Source organism: Sordaria macrospora, chromosome 2, assembly GCF_033870435.1.
Source record: "Sordaria macrospora chromosome 2, complete sequence".
Classification (NCBI taxonomy): Eukaryota; Fungi; Ascomycota; class Sordariomycetes; order Sordariales; family Sordariaceae; genus Sordaria; species Sordaria macrospora.
In genome coordinates, this window is record NC_089372.1 from 3,156,072 (window position 1) to 3,170,924 (window position 14,853).

Below are 14,853 nucleotides of genomic sequence, written 5' to 3' on the forward strand. Positions count from 1 at the left end.
CTCAGGATAAGCAATTCAAAATGTTGAAGCCTCCAAGCATCTAGTACGCGAGAAGACACTATTATTGTGCTTCATGTTTTTTTTATCTTACCACACCGGCTGAATGCAACACTGAAGGAAGTTTGTTCTTGTTGTCGGACCTCCCCATCTTCTCAAACACAACGCGAGGGAGGCAAAGGGGAAACAGGAGATGGCTTACTCTTTTGGTGTTGACTCTGAACACTTGGGTATAATCCTCCAGAGTTTGCCAACATGTCGCTGCAGTCTAATATGTTCTTGCTTGTTCTTCAAGCACCAATTTCTGCGACAACAACGATGTTGAACTATTGCTCATCAGCATCTCTCACCAAAGGACCACTTGACCGAAAGGGTCAAACCCCGAGCCCGAAGCTTTGTACAGTACACGATACTAGTAAGCAGTTGTACTTCTCTCAAAACTGCCGAGACGCGCAGTCAAGCGGTGCCGGGCCCATCTCACTCCCGCCAGAGTTCTTTCGTGGCCCAGAAGCCCGAGATCAGATGAGTCGCTCCTTCCATCTTCTCCGGGAGACACTGACCGGAAGACACGCTTTCTACCCGACGGGACCGAGCCAAGTTCAAATAACGTGGAAGGCACCGGATCTTGCACATATTGGCTGTTAGGTATCTTATCATTCTGCCCTAATTCCTGCACCGGTTCAGCATTTCTCACAGATCGTCACATTCAAGTCCTCTTCCCGACACCCACACTTGGCATTCCGCCTCTCAAGCTTGTGATAATGACGCTGACTGAATAAACATAACACATACCTTTTTTTTTTTTTTTTTTTTTTTTTTTGAATTATACTACAGACCATTGAAAGTTCTTTACTCTTCTCCCATAGTGACAATCGAGCGCTCGAGAACATCATCCCTTCCATATTTATCTTTCCGTACTACACGGACCCGACCCCTTCTCGCCAGCGTTTGCGTAAAGGACCTCGTCTGATTTTGTTGCGCAATTCCCGTCCCTCATCTACCCCACTCTTACATCCTCCCCATCGCAAATCTTCGACGCAAGCCCCAGAAGCAGATCTTGAGGTCCAGCCCAGCGTCATCGGCGAGTACCTCTCTCACCGTTCTAATCAGCGACTCAACGACCGAAAGAACGGCAGCGGCAAAGCACATGGCCACAAATTTAAGATTCTCGCATCACTAGATCGGTGATGAATACCATTCAACGATTTCTGCAACACGTCTGAGATCATTCTCAACCCAAGAAGTCGCGATTTAACCTTCGCTGCTCCTACGTTTCAAGATGTTCGGACTCACCTGGGATGAGCAAGCACAGCAGCACCTTGCTGAAGAGAAGCGCCTTGCGGAGGAGCAACGGAAGAAGCAGGAACTTGAACTCGGAAGCCAAGACGACAGGAGTGCAATTGGATCGGCCATTACGCGACGTTCCTCGTCCACGGCGGATAAGTCTGGTGCCACGAGTAACTCAAAGGGCAGCGCTGTATCGAGGCTTAAGAAGGCCTTCCTAGGCACACGTCTGTCCGACAAATCTGACGACAAGCTGCGGCCAAGCTCTTACTACGGTCCTTCCTCGAGGCTGTCATCCTTCTTTGCCGAGAACAACTACATTACTTCTGGCAACTCGTACCAACTGGTCAGTGATGAAGTCAACCACACTGACGAGCGTCATAAGCTATCAAAGAATAATGCCATGGAAGACCAGCGCAACGAGCTATCAAAAGAGGATTCCGTGGATGACCAACCGAGAAAGCCCGCGTCGCCAAAGAAAGGCCAAGACAACACAGCACTGGAAGCACTGGAGGGCTTGAAAACGCCTCCATCCAAGCCGCCTGCTTTTGTCATCCTCACGACTCCTTCGACGCCGGAGAGTTCTGGCAGTCGCACTTCCAAGGATGACCCATCGAATGCAACACTTATCCAGTGGCTGAGTGAAGACTCATATATAACGAGGACAACCACTGTTACATACGAGCCTCTAGGGGACGCTGACGTGAATGACCAGGTCATGGAAACCACCATTTCGGTCGATCCCTCGCCCTTTGCCGCGGCCAAGAGTTCAAAACCGCAACCTTCACCCCCATTCGTATATCCTCCGGTACCAGCTGCGGCTGATGCGGTTCCGTCATTCTCATCTCTTGTCGACAACTGGTTCACCGCACTTCAGAGCCCCAGTAAAGCCGTCTCACCGAGTCCTCCAAGCGCGAATAATAGCAACACATCCGGCCCAAGCCCCGTCAAAGATTCGGCCGAGGCTCATGCTCCGACTTCAACCCAGGGCTTCCTTTCAGTTCCCAAGACCCCAGGTCTTCCCCCAAAATCAACCAAGCGCAGAGTAACCGACGCGGATGTCTGGAAGCCACCCAATGATTGGGGATGTCAATCTACTGCCGAGATGTTGCCAAAGATTAATGAAAAGCCGAACAAGCAAAAACCCAAGAACAAGGATGTGGCAAGAATAGAGAAAGACGTCGAGGCTATGGCAATCTCCAGCCCCGAGAAGATTTTATCTCGCCTGGCGCAAGGATGGGGCGAGCCGTCCGACACCGCGTCACACATGCAAGAGGAGCAAGATAGAAAGCGCTTGATGCTTTCGGTGCTCTGCGACATGTGCCAAACTACTATAACTCCGGGGGACATGGCGATCCAATCGCACCAAGACGCTGTTTACGCTCCAAGGCACAAAATCCTCGCCCTATTCGAGTCTGAAGGTAAGCCTACTTCAGTACCGAACACTTGCCGTTCCCTACTAACCTCCTCAGCAACTGCTTCCTATCTAGCTGCAACTTACTTAGAGGCCGCAATCACCCACCTCTCGCTCTCTCCGCTACCACACGATCTTTTTCCAAATGTACAGCCACTGTTTGCACCACCTAACAAGGCGTCCATCTCCTTCGCAGCAGACTCTTTCAACACAGTTCACTGCCTTTCACTGCCGTCACTGGTACCAGCCCACGAGATCCTCGAGGTTCTTAAGCAAGTCCACCGCTGCCTTGCTCCGAACGGCGTTCTGCAGTTAGTGCTGCTTGACCCCTTCCCAGTGGCAAGGCGACTCGGCCCTCGCACAAGAAAGTGGTTTGAGAAACACATACTCTCGAACCTGCAGTCACAGTCTCGCTGTGTCAGACCAAGTGCAGTCTTCCCAGGATTTCTAGAGGAAGCGCAGCTCCGAGTCCATGAGGAAACATGCACCAAGACAAAGTTCTTGGCCATACCCCCAGATTCCACAGATGTGTTCAATGATGATCAAGAGCGCATCCAAGAGGAGCTCCGAAGCGTTGTTGGCAGAATGCTGTGGCAGGAGGTTTGGGGGAAGATGGTTACTGGTGACGATAACTGGTGGGATGATCCCGAGTGCGTTGAGGAGTGTTCTAGGCTTGGGACCTTCTTTGAGTTCAGCCGGATTGAGGCTGTCAAGGTCGGCAATACCGAGGCTTTGGGGGCTTTCAGCGTCGGTTGCTGATGCTGAAGATGGGATATACTCAAGCTTGCAACCAGAAGAAGAAGGCAAGAACCAGCTTTCAGCGTTGTGCGACAGGTACTTGGGCACATTGAGATCTTTTCCTGAACTCATTGTCCGTTGTCCTGGGAATCCAGACCAGTGTCTTTCCCTTTCCATGTCTTTCTCTTGTTCGTGTCTTTCTGTCTTCATGTTGACCATATACTTGCTTTCATCTTGCTTTGACGAACGTCTTGATACCATGTTAGGCAATGTCGGTTATGAATAGGTGTTTGGGTTGGATGTAATAGCTGGTGAGGGTGAGAGAAATAGGGTACATATGGATCATGTCGGTTGTTGCGGAACAAACCGGAGAGATGTTGTATCTTGACAGTGCCATAAGAGGACGTGGCGTTGACTTTTGCCGGAGTAACTTGTCGAGTCATGTAAATAACTAACCCTTAATCAGTAATACCGTTGTGACATCCATCCTCTCCTGTCGACTGACATCCCCGTTTAACACTTTCCCCTGCCGACAATGGTCGATGTCGGGGCAGGGTGTCATATCCCCAACAAAGCCTGGATGGACACTCAATCGTCACTCCCGCTCAACTATCTTGTTTTCTCCCAAACTACGGCTGATGAAGATTGAACGCACTGTAAGAGTTCTAATTCTATTGGCAAGGTAATAATCGAGATTTCATCAACCAGACCAGTCACTCGTCAACATAGACGCACATAACCACGAAAGCTGATTTTGTAAAATCAAGGGTTAGGGTCTGCTTATTGTCATAAGCGTTGTTAATATATCAGTGTATACTTGGAGTGACATTTTGTACCTGGGCTGCGAGTATCAATGAGCTGAGCTCAAACGCTGGCAACACGTTTTCTTCGGAATGCAATTTGATTGACTGGCAGGTACCTTAGATTCGCCTTTCCTCCTTTTCCCAGCCGGGCTTGAAAGCAACCAGTCTGCGTAGCAGCAGAGTCGCCATTCTGAAGCGCCCCATGTTGACCTGTAGTGCCACGGCTCTCTCATTCTTTGAGCTCCATCCACAGCAAGCATAACTTGTCGAGCCGAGAACATGACGGAATGAATGGCATGTGCCAGACTACAAGTGACCTGTCTGTCTCCGAGACGTATTGTTTGGTAGATATGGGTATGGTGGGGGGTGGTGGGGGTCGTCGTTATGGAGCCATCGAAGGAAGAACCCGGTCATCTTGTGGTCAGGTCGGTTTGATCCAGAGGCGGGGGAACACGGTGCGTCTGGAACGAGACTTCGGTCGAAACCTCTTCATTTTCGCCCTCAACGGGGCCCCTTCCAGAATCGGATGAACTCGGGGGGGGGGGGGGGGGGGGGGGGGGGTTGTTCATGATAACGGGTTTGGTCGATAAGGTAATCATCCGTATCTATACCAAAGAAACCAACCCAAGCCTTCTTCCTCTTTCCACTGCTGCAAAGGGTATCTTGAACGCTTCTCCTCTTCCTCTCCTAGTTTTGCTGATGGCACATTTTCCCCCTCGTCTCCATCTCGCATCATGTCGTGCCTTGTTCTTCTTGATGATCCAGATCCCGTGTAATTATCCCCCAACGCCAGTTGTTGTAAATGCATGGTTATGTCTGTGTGGTGGTGTGCTTTGCTCAAAGGGGATTTTAAGAAAAGTCCATCTCGACCTCCTTGGTGGCGGGGGTCTCCTCGGCCTTGGTCTCGGCGCTCTTCTTGCTGGTCTTGCCTGTGTTGTCGCAAACTTGTTAGCTCGAGCCCCTGCAAACAGTGATTACTCTGCGCTTCCTCTCCTCCTTCTGGCCATCTCTCCCCTTCCTCCCCCCACCGTTCTTCCCCTCCCTCGTTTCACCCCATCCCAAGCAAAAAAGAGTATAATATAAGAAATGAGAATCGTGTACTAACCAATACCCATCATCTCCTCCACCTTCTCCACCTCCATCTTGCTCAGTCCCTCCTTCTCCATCTTGCGCCTGATGGCATAACCCATCTTCTTCTCAAGCTTGCGCTGCGCCTTCTTGCCAAGCGCCTTCTTAGGTCCGCTATTGGGAAGCAGACCGGGACGGGCGCCGCGGTTCTGGTCGTCCCTGGTGATCTTGTGGATCTTCTCCATCTTGCCCTGGGCAGACTCCTTCTGGCGCAGCTTGCGAAGGGCAGCCTTCTTCGCGATGAGGCGGTTCTTGGAGGGGCCGTTGGGGTTGCGGACGGAAGGCATTTTGGCGGTGGTTTGGCTGGTTGGTTCTGGGGTGGGTGGTTGTTGAAAAGCTCGAGAAGGGGGCTGGGGATTGGGTGGGAAGACTGAAGAGAGGTCGATGTGTTGTTGAGAAAGTCAAAGGTAGGAAGGAAGATGGGATGGGGAGGCAGGGAGGTTGGAGATAAGATTCAGATGGATGGCAGATCTGAACTGGACTTGAGGTTCGTCCGGTGGAGGCGACCGAAGGAACAGAAACAAAAATTTTGTGGGGATCGCTGGAGCCAGTGTGACGTTGATGCATGGCTTGGCGGTCTAGGGGACTTATAAGTGGGGCTCTACTGTGACTGCTGAAGAGCCGCTGAGAAACAGTTGAACAGTGCTGGAATGGGATGCTGAAAGTTCCCCTGAGTGGAAGTAAACAATCAGGAGGTGTAGGTAGTGATGGCTTGATGTCAGTCTCTTGCGCAACAAACAACTATTGATTAGATTAGGACGATATAAGGACTATATATGGTGGTGACCAGCACCTTTTTTCTTGCTCACGGAATTTCAGGGCGGTATACAAAAAAACGGAAAAACAGACAACGGCCTCTCCAACTGCTTAACTAAAAAAGTCCTCCCATCATAGTGATCCCAAGATCTTCCTTTCTATATTTCATCAGCATCATGTCTCATCATCAAGATTAGAAAACATCGTAAGTAAACATGAAGAGCGAGATGGAAGAACAAAGACAAGCACAAGAAAGCGGACGACAAATCCAACGAAGGAAAAAAAGACAACAAAAAAAAGCAAAACAACTTCCCCTCCCCCTTCCTGGAAATCAAATCAAGATCGACACAGCCGTATTCCCCGGATCTAGCACCATATACGGCAAACTCCCCTTCTCCATCGCCCTGCTATTCTCCCACACAGTCGTCTGCGTCTCCCTCAGCCTCTGATACAACCTCTCACTAGCCTCCGCAACCATCTTTTCCCTGCGTCCCTGCTTGGTCTTATGAACGCGCCACATACTCGCCGCGTAATTCAGCAGTGACCGATCCTGCGGTGCTCTGAAGCTTAACAACCAGGGTACCTGCGCCGACAAAAGCCATTGGCGCTGCCGGTTAATGGGCAACGAAGCAACGAGGTCGTGTTCTTTCATCTGCTGCAGCTCCGAAAGGGAAGTAGGCGGCGCGGTGCACAGCATAGGCGGTTTAGCAATGACGAAAGCCTGGTAGAAATTCTGGAGGTAGTTAACGGCCGAGTGGAACGAGGTGGCGGTGTGGATGCACATTGTTACTGCGTCCGTGAGGGAGTAGAGGTCTCTGATCTCGGGAAAGGAGGACATGTGAGCGCCTCCCTGACGCATTTCGGCGCACCAGGACTGGATGTATTGATCTTGAGCGACGGATTCGTCTGACGGATAAGAGAGGGCGAGCATTTCGGAGACGTAGGACCGTAGGACGGTCCAGAGGGCCAGGACGTCCTTCGCGTAGGCGTAGTTCCGGTATTTTGTGCTGGAAGAAAGACCCGAGGCTGTGTTGGGGAAACCACGGCGGGCGAGGTCGTTAGGGACGTAATTCCCTACGAACTCGTAGGTGTCGTAGGCGTGGCGGATGAAGGAGTGGCATTGCTCGGGCGAGATGCCGACTATGTCGACGATGACTTGCGGGACTAAAGTGGCGCGGGCCGCGGCGTTGACGGAGAGAGTCTTGTACCAGTGAGGCGAGAGGAGGCGGTAGACGGGGTGTTCCATAGGTAAGGACCGGTTGGTGCCGACGATGATGGCTTCCTCGACCAGGTGGGCGAGCGTGAGATGGACGGTCAGCTCGTGGCGCATCCAGTCGGTCACTTGGGCGCAGGTTTTGGCGTAGCGCCAGGGCCAGTCGGTCTTTTCGGTCCGAGTCGAGGCATTGGGAGTAAGACGTTTGTTGAATATGGTGACGGATTGTTCTACGGAGCCGCGGTAGTCGATGCAGATGGCGACCGGGTGGAGCTTGCCGTCGTCGTGAAGCTGGAAGAGACTGACGGCACCGACAGACCAGTTGTCGTCGCTGCCGGGTTGTTTGTGATGGAGGACGGCAGTATGGTCGGAGACACCGACGGCGTTGCGGAAGTAACTCCCGTCTTGGACGAAGAGAGATGCTGGGTCCGCGGCTTCCAGGGCTGAGATCCATTCGTTGTAGCCGCCAATTCTCGCGGCAGTGAGGAACTCGCCGATCCATTGCTTCCCAGCTTGCGTGATGGTCGTAGGGTTGGTACCAGTAAACTGCTGTTCGGCAAAGTGGCGGTCGCTGTACCAATCGTCTAGGAGACCGATATTTCCACCGCTGGCAATGTCGGTGCCTATCTTGCGATGAAACCTGTTGTAGTCGTCGACGTCCTGGATGGTGATGCCCTTCTCCGGTTCTCCTCCATAAGCAGCAGCGCGAGCCTTTTCCAGCAACCACTGCTTCGTCCGTCCAAGAAACCCATCTTCATCCGGAATGAGTTTCTGCAAGATGACTGCTGTTTCGAGCAGACCGGCAGTGTTGAAGACGCCAAAGACCGTGTAGTTCTGATTGACCGGGATATGCTGGAGATGAGGTGGGAACTCGGCAGGAGTTCCATCGGCGTTGTTGGGATATGGCGTGAACTGGTAGATGTTCCTTTGCTGTTCAAGTGAGACATATCTGGGAAAGGTAGGTTCAATACCGAGCACGTCAAAGAGAGAGTTGAATCTACAGGGGAAGTCAGTTCAACATCTTGGTTTCTTGGCAGACGGTGTTCACCGCCTCATAACTGTAACCACACATCAACTCACCTTTGTTCAACACGCTCATACGCCTGTGTCAAGGCGAGCTGTGTACCCAGATATGTTCCTTCACGGACATTTCCTTCTGGCTCCTTGATGTTCTTGGGATCATTGGGATCAACCTCGGGATACAACTTCAGATCCAGCAGCTCACTGTGAAAAATGCCTGGATCGAAGGACGGCAGGGGACAGTCCCCAACTGCCTCGGGCACAACCTGTTTCAGAAAGTCCTTTTTTGCTGGATGCTTCAGGATTGTCTTCTTGTCTGGTCTGGACGCTGCCTGTGTTGCTGTGGGGACAGGCAGAGACAGATCAGGAGCTGGGTTCTTGTGAATAAGTTTCTTCACGAAAGCGACAGCTCGGCGAGCCAGTGATCGTTTCGGGCGGGAGACCGCCATTGTGATTCTTCAGTTTCCCTCAGGGACCTTTTCTCTGGCGTGCAATGTGTGAGGGCACACAGATCCAGCTGTTGCCGAGATGGTATGAAGTTGAAAAGAACATTTTGTCGAAGCGGTGGACCACAATTCGGACTTGGGCTACCTGATTAAGGTTGGGCGTGGTCTTGCAAGATGACGTTAATGCGGACACCGCCCATTTGGCCATTTGCGTGCCACGCCCCGCCTCCCAGAAGTTTAATTGTGGTTTCCGAATAAAAAAAACATCAAAAGACGAGGTTGGGAAGCTTGGGATTGCGGAGTACCCAATCCAGGTACCGGTCAACCGGCCTAGCGATGTGGATGAGAGGCTGCCAACACAGCAGGGTCTACATGCATGAAGCATGAACTGCGTGATTTTGGGTCGCCGGTGCCAATGAGCGTCCATCAAGCTATGCCCATCTGGGTGGAACCATCGTTTGAGGCGCAGATTTTGGGAACTCGGCTATTGTTTTGGAAGCCTCAAAGAATGGAAAAGGAAGGGTTCTGTTCGTCGTTGTTGGGCGGATTTGGCACGGGTTGAAAATGTTCCAGATTTGAGTGCATTCCCAGGTTTGGTACTGTAGGGCTGGGGAGAAATCGACCGTGGACTTGTCTTGGCCAACCACGTATCATTGAACAGCTCCCAATGGCTAGCGCCATGATTTCATGGCTGATCGGGCATCTCCGTGCCTCAGCCGGAAGTCATTGGCCAATTATGTTGCTAGGCATTCATTGTTGCTGGTCCGTTGCTGGTGTTGACAACTTTGACATTTGTTTACTTGGTGACCTCGAATAACCAATGACAGGACTGTATAGTAGGTACTTCGTTAGTAACATATTTGGTTGTGGGAGGGCACTTTAAATGTTAGTGTTAGAGTACCTTAGCCCACTGAGTGATTGGGCTTTGACTCCGCCCAGCCTCTTTCTCATCCCCATCCGCCTAACGAACTGACCGACCACATCAAGGTCATCTCAAGCCCCCAAAATCATATTCGTCCATTTTGTACGCTTCCTGTACATGTTGGGTCTAACCTGAGGAAGTCAATATTGGCCGGCCAAATAGTTCCCTGTGGGAGCTGTATCCGTTTCAATCCGCCCACTACCCGACCTCCAGACTTGTCGTTCAGCCTGATTAGTACGGACGACGCACAACGGACGATGCCTCGGATTTGCCTCAACAAGTCGATAACCTACAATACAAACGGGCGGGAGTCGATGCCAGCGGTGTGCTTGCTCCAGTCGAAAATGATCATCTGGCACCATCCAACAACAGAACCGCCGCCGCCATGACTGCACGATATTGCGACGACTGCAAACGTATCGACTTCGACAGCAACAGTGTCGATAACGGAGTGACGGTTCCCTTGGTAAATGTCAAAACATGTCCTATGTGCTCCTTTTTCCACGCTTATCTTGTTCGCCGAGGTTTCAATTTCTCAGATTCAGCCAAGTTCGAGTTGAAGAGGCGAGATGGAAGAGGGTGGGTGATCCATATGATTCCGGATTGGTTTTACTCCATATCCCAGGAAAGACTGGGCTCCTACTTTAGGCTTGTCTATATCCAGGATGCCCGCGACTCTTGGCTTCCTAAAGAGGGCGAATTCAAGAAAAGGATATACCCACACTTGGTCGATTATGGTTTCATTGCAAAGTAGCTTGATGACTGCGACAAGTGCCACGGAGACGTTTGCTTCAACAGCCACTCAGATGCCGATCTTATTCCGGGGCTTCAGTTCATTGACTGCACTGCCCGGCGTATAATACCGGCATCCGGGGCTGTTAGTAGCCCGTACCTGACGCTAAGCTACGTCTGGGGTGCGGCTTCAGGAAGCACATCCGAGCATAACCATAATTGCGGCAGCTGGAGAGGACGCGGAGTATGGCTTGCCGGGCGTCGGCTTGAGGGCACGCAATCCACAATTGCGGACCGATTCTGTGGGTGTGTGTACTGGGGACTGGCTCCCACGACCACTCATAGCATATCACGTACCCAAAGAAGATATCAAATGGTCTTTCTGGAATACTCGAGGTTGGACATACCAAGAAGCTCTCTTGTCCAGGAGGCGCCTTGTCTTTACCGACAACTTTATATTTTTCCAATGCCAGAATATGGTTTACGAAGAAAGCCAGGTGACATCAAGACCAGGATTGGGTCGAACTTACGGGGACTTGGTTTTCCCACATCTCCAACATTTCGAAGACCACATCGTGGGATTGAGCGCAATCAATGAGTTCTCAAAACGCGATCTCTCTTTCGATCGAGATGCTTTGGATGCCGTCAGTGGCATCTTGAACATATATCGGTCACAGAGTACTCGTGACAGTGGTGTCGCCGTTTTGTACGGCGTGCCTCTGACACTCTGGGGTAAGTTTCCAGAGGAGAGACACAAGAGCCTTTGCGAAACAAGCGTCCTAATCCAGGGTTTATCATGGACGGGCATTTGGGAGGAAAAACCCATCGGTATTCGGAGGGCTGAGCTGTCTTCGACAAAGCTAGAGCGGCCACGGAGGAGCGAGTTCCTGAGCTGGACCTGAATTAGATGGAAATGTATCTCCGAGTACGAGTTGAATGTGGCTACCAACACTGGCTACGATTATTTTAGCTCATGGAAAAATGCCATCCGGGTAGTGTGTGAGGACGGTCAATTGGACCTGGCTTGGGAGGAAGATGCGGATAAAATTCTTGAGAAGTCAGTCGTTGGCCTGAACCCAAAGTTCTTGGACATCAAGGGGACAAGTTTCGACCTGAGCCTTGTCTGGGACCCCGAGATTGGTGGTTGGAAGTTTATTGAACCGCTGCCCTTCAAGCTATGGAGCCGGCGTGGTATTTGAAAGTATCCTATCCCACCGGACACCTTGGAGAAGGCGAAGGGAAAGTACATAAACTTGTTGCGCTGCTTCTTTCGCATTTTGTATATGAGTCGGAGCCACAAGTAGGGAACGATCGCGAGGTGATACACAGCATGAGACTGCTGTTACTTCAGCCAGTTAGGTACAGCGCTGGAAGATGGATATATGAGCGCGTAATATGTTCAGCGTTCGAACTGTGCTTTCTAAAATCGTAATATTGGTCGTTGTTGCGAGAATTTGAGGCCGGGCTTGAGGAGAAAGAGTTGCGACTGGGTTGAGTATGAATCGAGATCTTAGAGGTATTCATACCTAGTAGAGGTAGGTTCAACGAGACAGACTAGCAGAGAAGGAGGAGCGATGAGAAAATGGAGTCAAGTTTTGGCTTCTTCAACATGCCCTCGCGATACATGTCTGATACAATATTTCAGCTTCAATGACATGCCCGACAAGGGACCCCACTGTAGAGCCCTATGGGTACTCTGTCGGCCAGCGATAAGCCCCACTGCAACGTCCAGGGTCAACTGCTGATAAGGAGACCACCAACGACACTAACACCAACTAACACTAGCTCGACAGGTGCCAACGAACACCACATCTCAACCCCTCTTCTTGTCGTTTCTGCTCGTTTTCAGCTGCTGCCTTTTATTTAGTTTTTTTACCCTCTCACTCATTCGTAGCTGCTTCAGTTCCCCGAATATACACTCGATTATTCAGGAACTCGCAAGTTCCACCGGCGCAGGCGCCTGCCTCATTGGATTCTTTGTTTCTTCCCGTGAGCTTTTCACTTGCTGCTAGAGCGCCGCTATCACAATGAGCGACAGCGACACCCAACCCTTGTTGCGCATCCTCACTGCCATAATCTTCATCCCCTCGCTCCCACTCTGTATCACTCATGGCGTTCTCTCACACAACCCCATACCGGCCGTTGGGCTCGCTCCCATGGCCCTCTCGGCCGGCTACTCGGTGTTGCTTTTGACCTACCGCCGCCGCAGCAAGCACAAGCAAAACAACCGTCGGAGCATCGGACATGTGGAGGGAGACAACGATCTCGAGTCCGTCAGGAATGGAGACGAGGCTGGAATTAGCTCCAGTGAACCACTCATCGAAGGTGGAGCGGAAGAGCCGGCATATGCGGCATCGGAAAGGTCTCAAGCAGAGCTGACAGCCGCATGGGAGGAAGAAGCGGAGGAGAAGAAGACGCCTCTCTACGCTCACACCATCTTCATCTTCTTCGTCGACAGCATCCTCGCCGCGGGCGTCATGGTCGTTCTCGTTTTCACGTGGATCAACACACAAAAGGGCCGAACAGGGATCAACAATCCAGTCTTGGGCGGCAAGCTGGCCATGTTGGCCGCTTACGCCACCATTCCTTTGTTGGCAAACTTGTAAGTTGTTCCCCCTCAATTCTGAACTTCCTGGCCTCGTACTGTACAGACAAAACTAACATCCGTCGCTCTCCCCTCTGAGAAGTCTGATCCACACCTACCTCGCGCTCCGCGGTTTCGCCATCGGTCTAGCCCTTTACCCGCTAATCCAATATGCCGCCTGGCACACCCTGCCACCCGACTGCCCTAACTGCAGCAGCCGTCTGCGCCCGGCCGCTCGCCCGAAGATCCCTTGGTATGACTTCGTCTCGCGACCCAGCCGACCGACTTTCAAGGCACCCAAGTGGTGGTCCCACCATCAGCAGCGACGGACGGTGGTGGATGTGGTGGGCGCTGGTGGCGTCGATGATGATGCGACAGCGAGACTCTTCGTGAGGAATGAAGACTTGGAGAGTGTGAGCCATCTTGGAGAGGATGTGGTGGCGGTTGAAAGGTATAGGGATGAGCCCGACGCCAATGGGGATGCAGAGGTGGAGAGCGTTGAGGCGAGGAGTTATAGGGATGGGCCTGAGGGCGAGGACAATGACCGCCAGGAACGGGAGCAAGAGGGGCAATTAGAGGGGCAGGGCGAAGAGGAGCAGGAGCAGCAGAAGAAGGGACAGGTGGAAGAATTGTTGCAAGTGCAGCCAGAAGGCCAGGAGGAGGAGGAGGAGGAGGAGGGTCAACAGAAGCAGCACCAGCAGCCTGAGCAACAGCAACAGGAAGGGGACAATGATGCAAGCAGCGAGAGACTCGAAAGGGTTGAGACCCGCGACCGCGCTTTGACACCTGCTCTGATCTAAGCAGCTCAAGGCAAGGGGTGAACCGGAGAGAAAAACAAAAACAAATGCTCTCTGTTATTGCGCGGGGTGCTTACGGGGGCGAACAAACCCGGCGAAGACGGGTTGGATTACGATGTTACGACGTGCAAGAGCACACTCAAAATGTTGGACATGGTCACCGCGTGGTGATGGAGCGTTGAAAAAACGGAAGGTCTCACGTGTTACAAAAAAATGCTTTCTGTTTCTGCTTCTTTTCTTTCTTTCTTCGCATCTAGCATGTCTCGCGCGAGCATTTACGGATCGCATACACGGTAGTTCTTGACGGCATTTAGTGCTAGATACCCTCCTCGGTTCTGGTTTGGGACCCGCTAGATTTGTCAAGATTTCTTTTACATACACACGTTTGGTTGTCGAGCAGGTAGTCGGACAATGTAGACCGAAAAGTTGGGTGGCAAAGCAATGCGTCCTTAGTGTGCTACTGTATCTGGAGTGAGAGTGGTCCATTCGTGAGGCCTGATATGGAGAAACACACATCTTCATGAAGTGAGGTTCTCGACAATGTTTTGGGCAAGCACATCAAGTAAATAAGAGGGAACTCGGATGTTCGGACTAAGGCTGACCGAGGGAAAACCCTGAAACGGTGAAGGGAAAGAGGGGAATTTGGAGGTCGTTATTGGCAAGGAGAAAAGGAAGAATCTCCAGACTTTCGCTTTCAATTATGATGCTTATGGACCAGCCTAAGAAAACGAAATAAGGAAAGGGAAACAAAGATCTGGTGGTCGAGATCCTCGGCAAAGCTCACCGACCTACGCTGATCACGATCCCATTTCGAGAAGGAGCAACGTCATGAGCAGTGGAAAAATAATTCCCCAAATCAATTTCTCCCGTCTGCATTCGCGGTCCGTCAACCACTGCAGAACTAAACTTGGTTGGCTCCTCTTCAACCGCGACTCTGCTACAAGCGCAACAATACCATTCGACATTGGCCATCGCGAATCCCCTCAATGCGACACTGCCGACTTCATGACCAGTCTATC

At 51.6% G+C, this 14,853-nt stretch overlaps 4 protein-coding genes across 4 annotated transcripts; 2 read left to right on the forward strand and 2 right to left on the reverse strand.

Moving 5' to 3' along the window:
- The first annotated feature begins 776 nt into the window (after positions 1 to 776).
- On the forward strand, positions 777 to 3,960 carry SMAC4_03912 (uncharacterized protein). The gene is made up of 2 exons (XM_066090022.1): positions 777 to 2,702; positions 2,754 to 3,960. Exons 1-2 carry the CDS (start codon positions 1,277 to 1,279, stop codon positions 3,452 to 3,454), a joined length of 2,127 nt encoding a protein of 708 aa, XP_065946119.1. The 5' UTR covers positions 777 to 1,276; the 3' UTR covers positions 3,455 to 3,960.
- Positions 3,961 to 4,781: 821 nt separating this feature from the next.
- Positions 4,782 to 5,861, reverse strand: SMAC4_03911 (uncharacterized protein). The gene is made up of 2 exons (XM_003348017.2): positions 5,342 to 5,861; positions 4,782 to 5,165 (listed from the first exon to the last, which is right to left on the reverse strand). The coding sequence occupies exons 1-2, from the start codon at positions 5,649 to 5,651 to the stop codon at positions 5,086 to 5,088; spliced, it is 390 nt and encodes a 129-aa protein (XP_003348065.1). The 5' UTR covers positions 5,652 to 5,861; the 3' UTR covers positions 4,782 to 5,085.
- A 147-nt stretch (positions 5,862 to 6,008) lies between these two features.
- Positions 6,009 to 8,802, reverse strand: SMAC4_03910 (uncharacterized protein; the record flags this gene model as incomplete). The annotated part of the gene is made up of 2 exons (XM_066090021.1): positions 6,009 to 8,330; positions 8,414 to 8,802. The coding sequence occupies 2 exons, from the start codon at positions 8,800 to 8,802 to the stop codon at positions 6,452 to 6,454; spliced, it is 2,268 nt and encodes a 755-aa protein (XP_065946120.1). The 3' UTR covers positions 6,009 to 6,451.
- A 3,678-nt stretch (positions 8,803 to 12,480) lies between these two features.
- SMAC4_03909 (uncharacterized protein) lies at positions 12,481 to 14,261 on the forward strand (the record flags this gene model as incomplete). The annotated part of the gene is made up of 2 exons (XM_003348015.2): positions 12,481 to 13,055; positions 13,138 to 14,261. 2 exons carry the CDS (start codon positions 12,481 to 12,483, stop codon positions 13,835 to 13,837), a joined length of 1,275 nt encoding a protein of 424 aa, XP_003348063.1. The 3' UTR covers positions 13,838 to 14,261.
- Between the last annotated feature and the right edge of the window lie 592 nt (positions 14,262 to 14,853).

What these genes read in the sequence shown, in the direction of transcription:
- SMAC4_03912 (XM_066090022.1), top strand. Translation starts at nt 1,277, where the DNA reads ATGTTCGGACTCACCTGGGATGAGCAAGCACAGCAGCACCTTGCTGAA. An exon ending in CGCCCTATTCGAGTCTGAAG is followed by an intron (nt 2,703 to 2,753) that starts GTAAGCCTACTT and finishes TAACCTCCTCAG; the next exon opens with CAACTGCTTCCTATCTAGCT.
- SMAC4_03911 (XM_003348017.2), bottom strand. Translation starts at nt 5,651, where the DNA reads ATGCCTTCCGTCCGCAACCCCAACGGCCCCTCCAAGAACCGCCTCATC. An exon ending in GGAGGAGATGATGGGTATTG is followed by an intron (nt 5,166 to 5,341) that starts GTTAGTACACGA and finishes GCGACAACACAG; the next exon opens with GCAAGACCAGCAAGAAGAGC.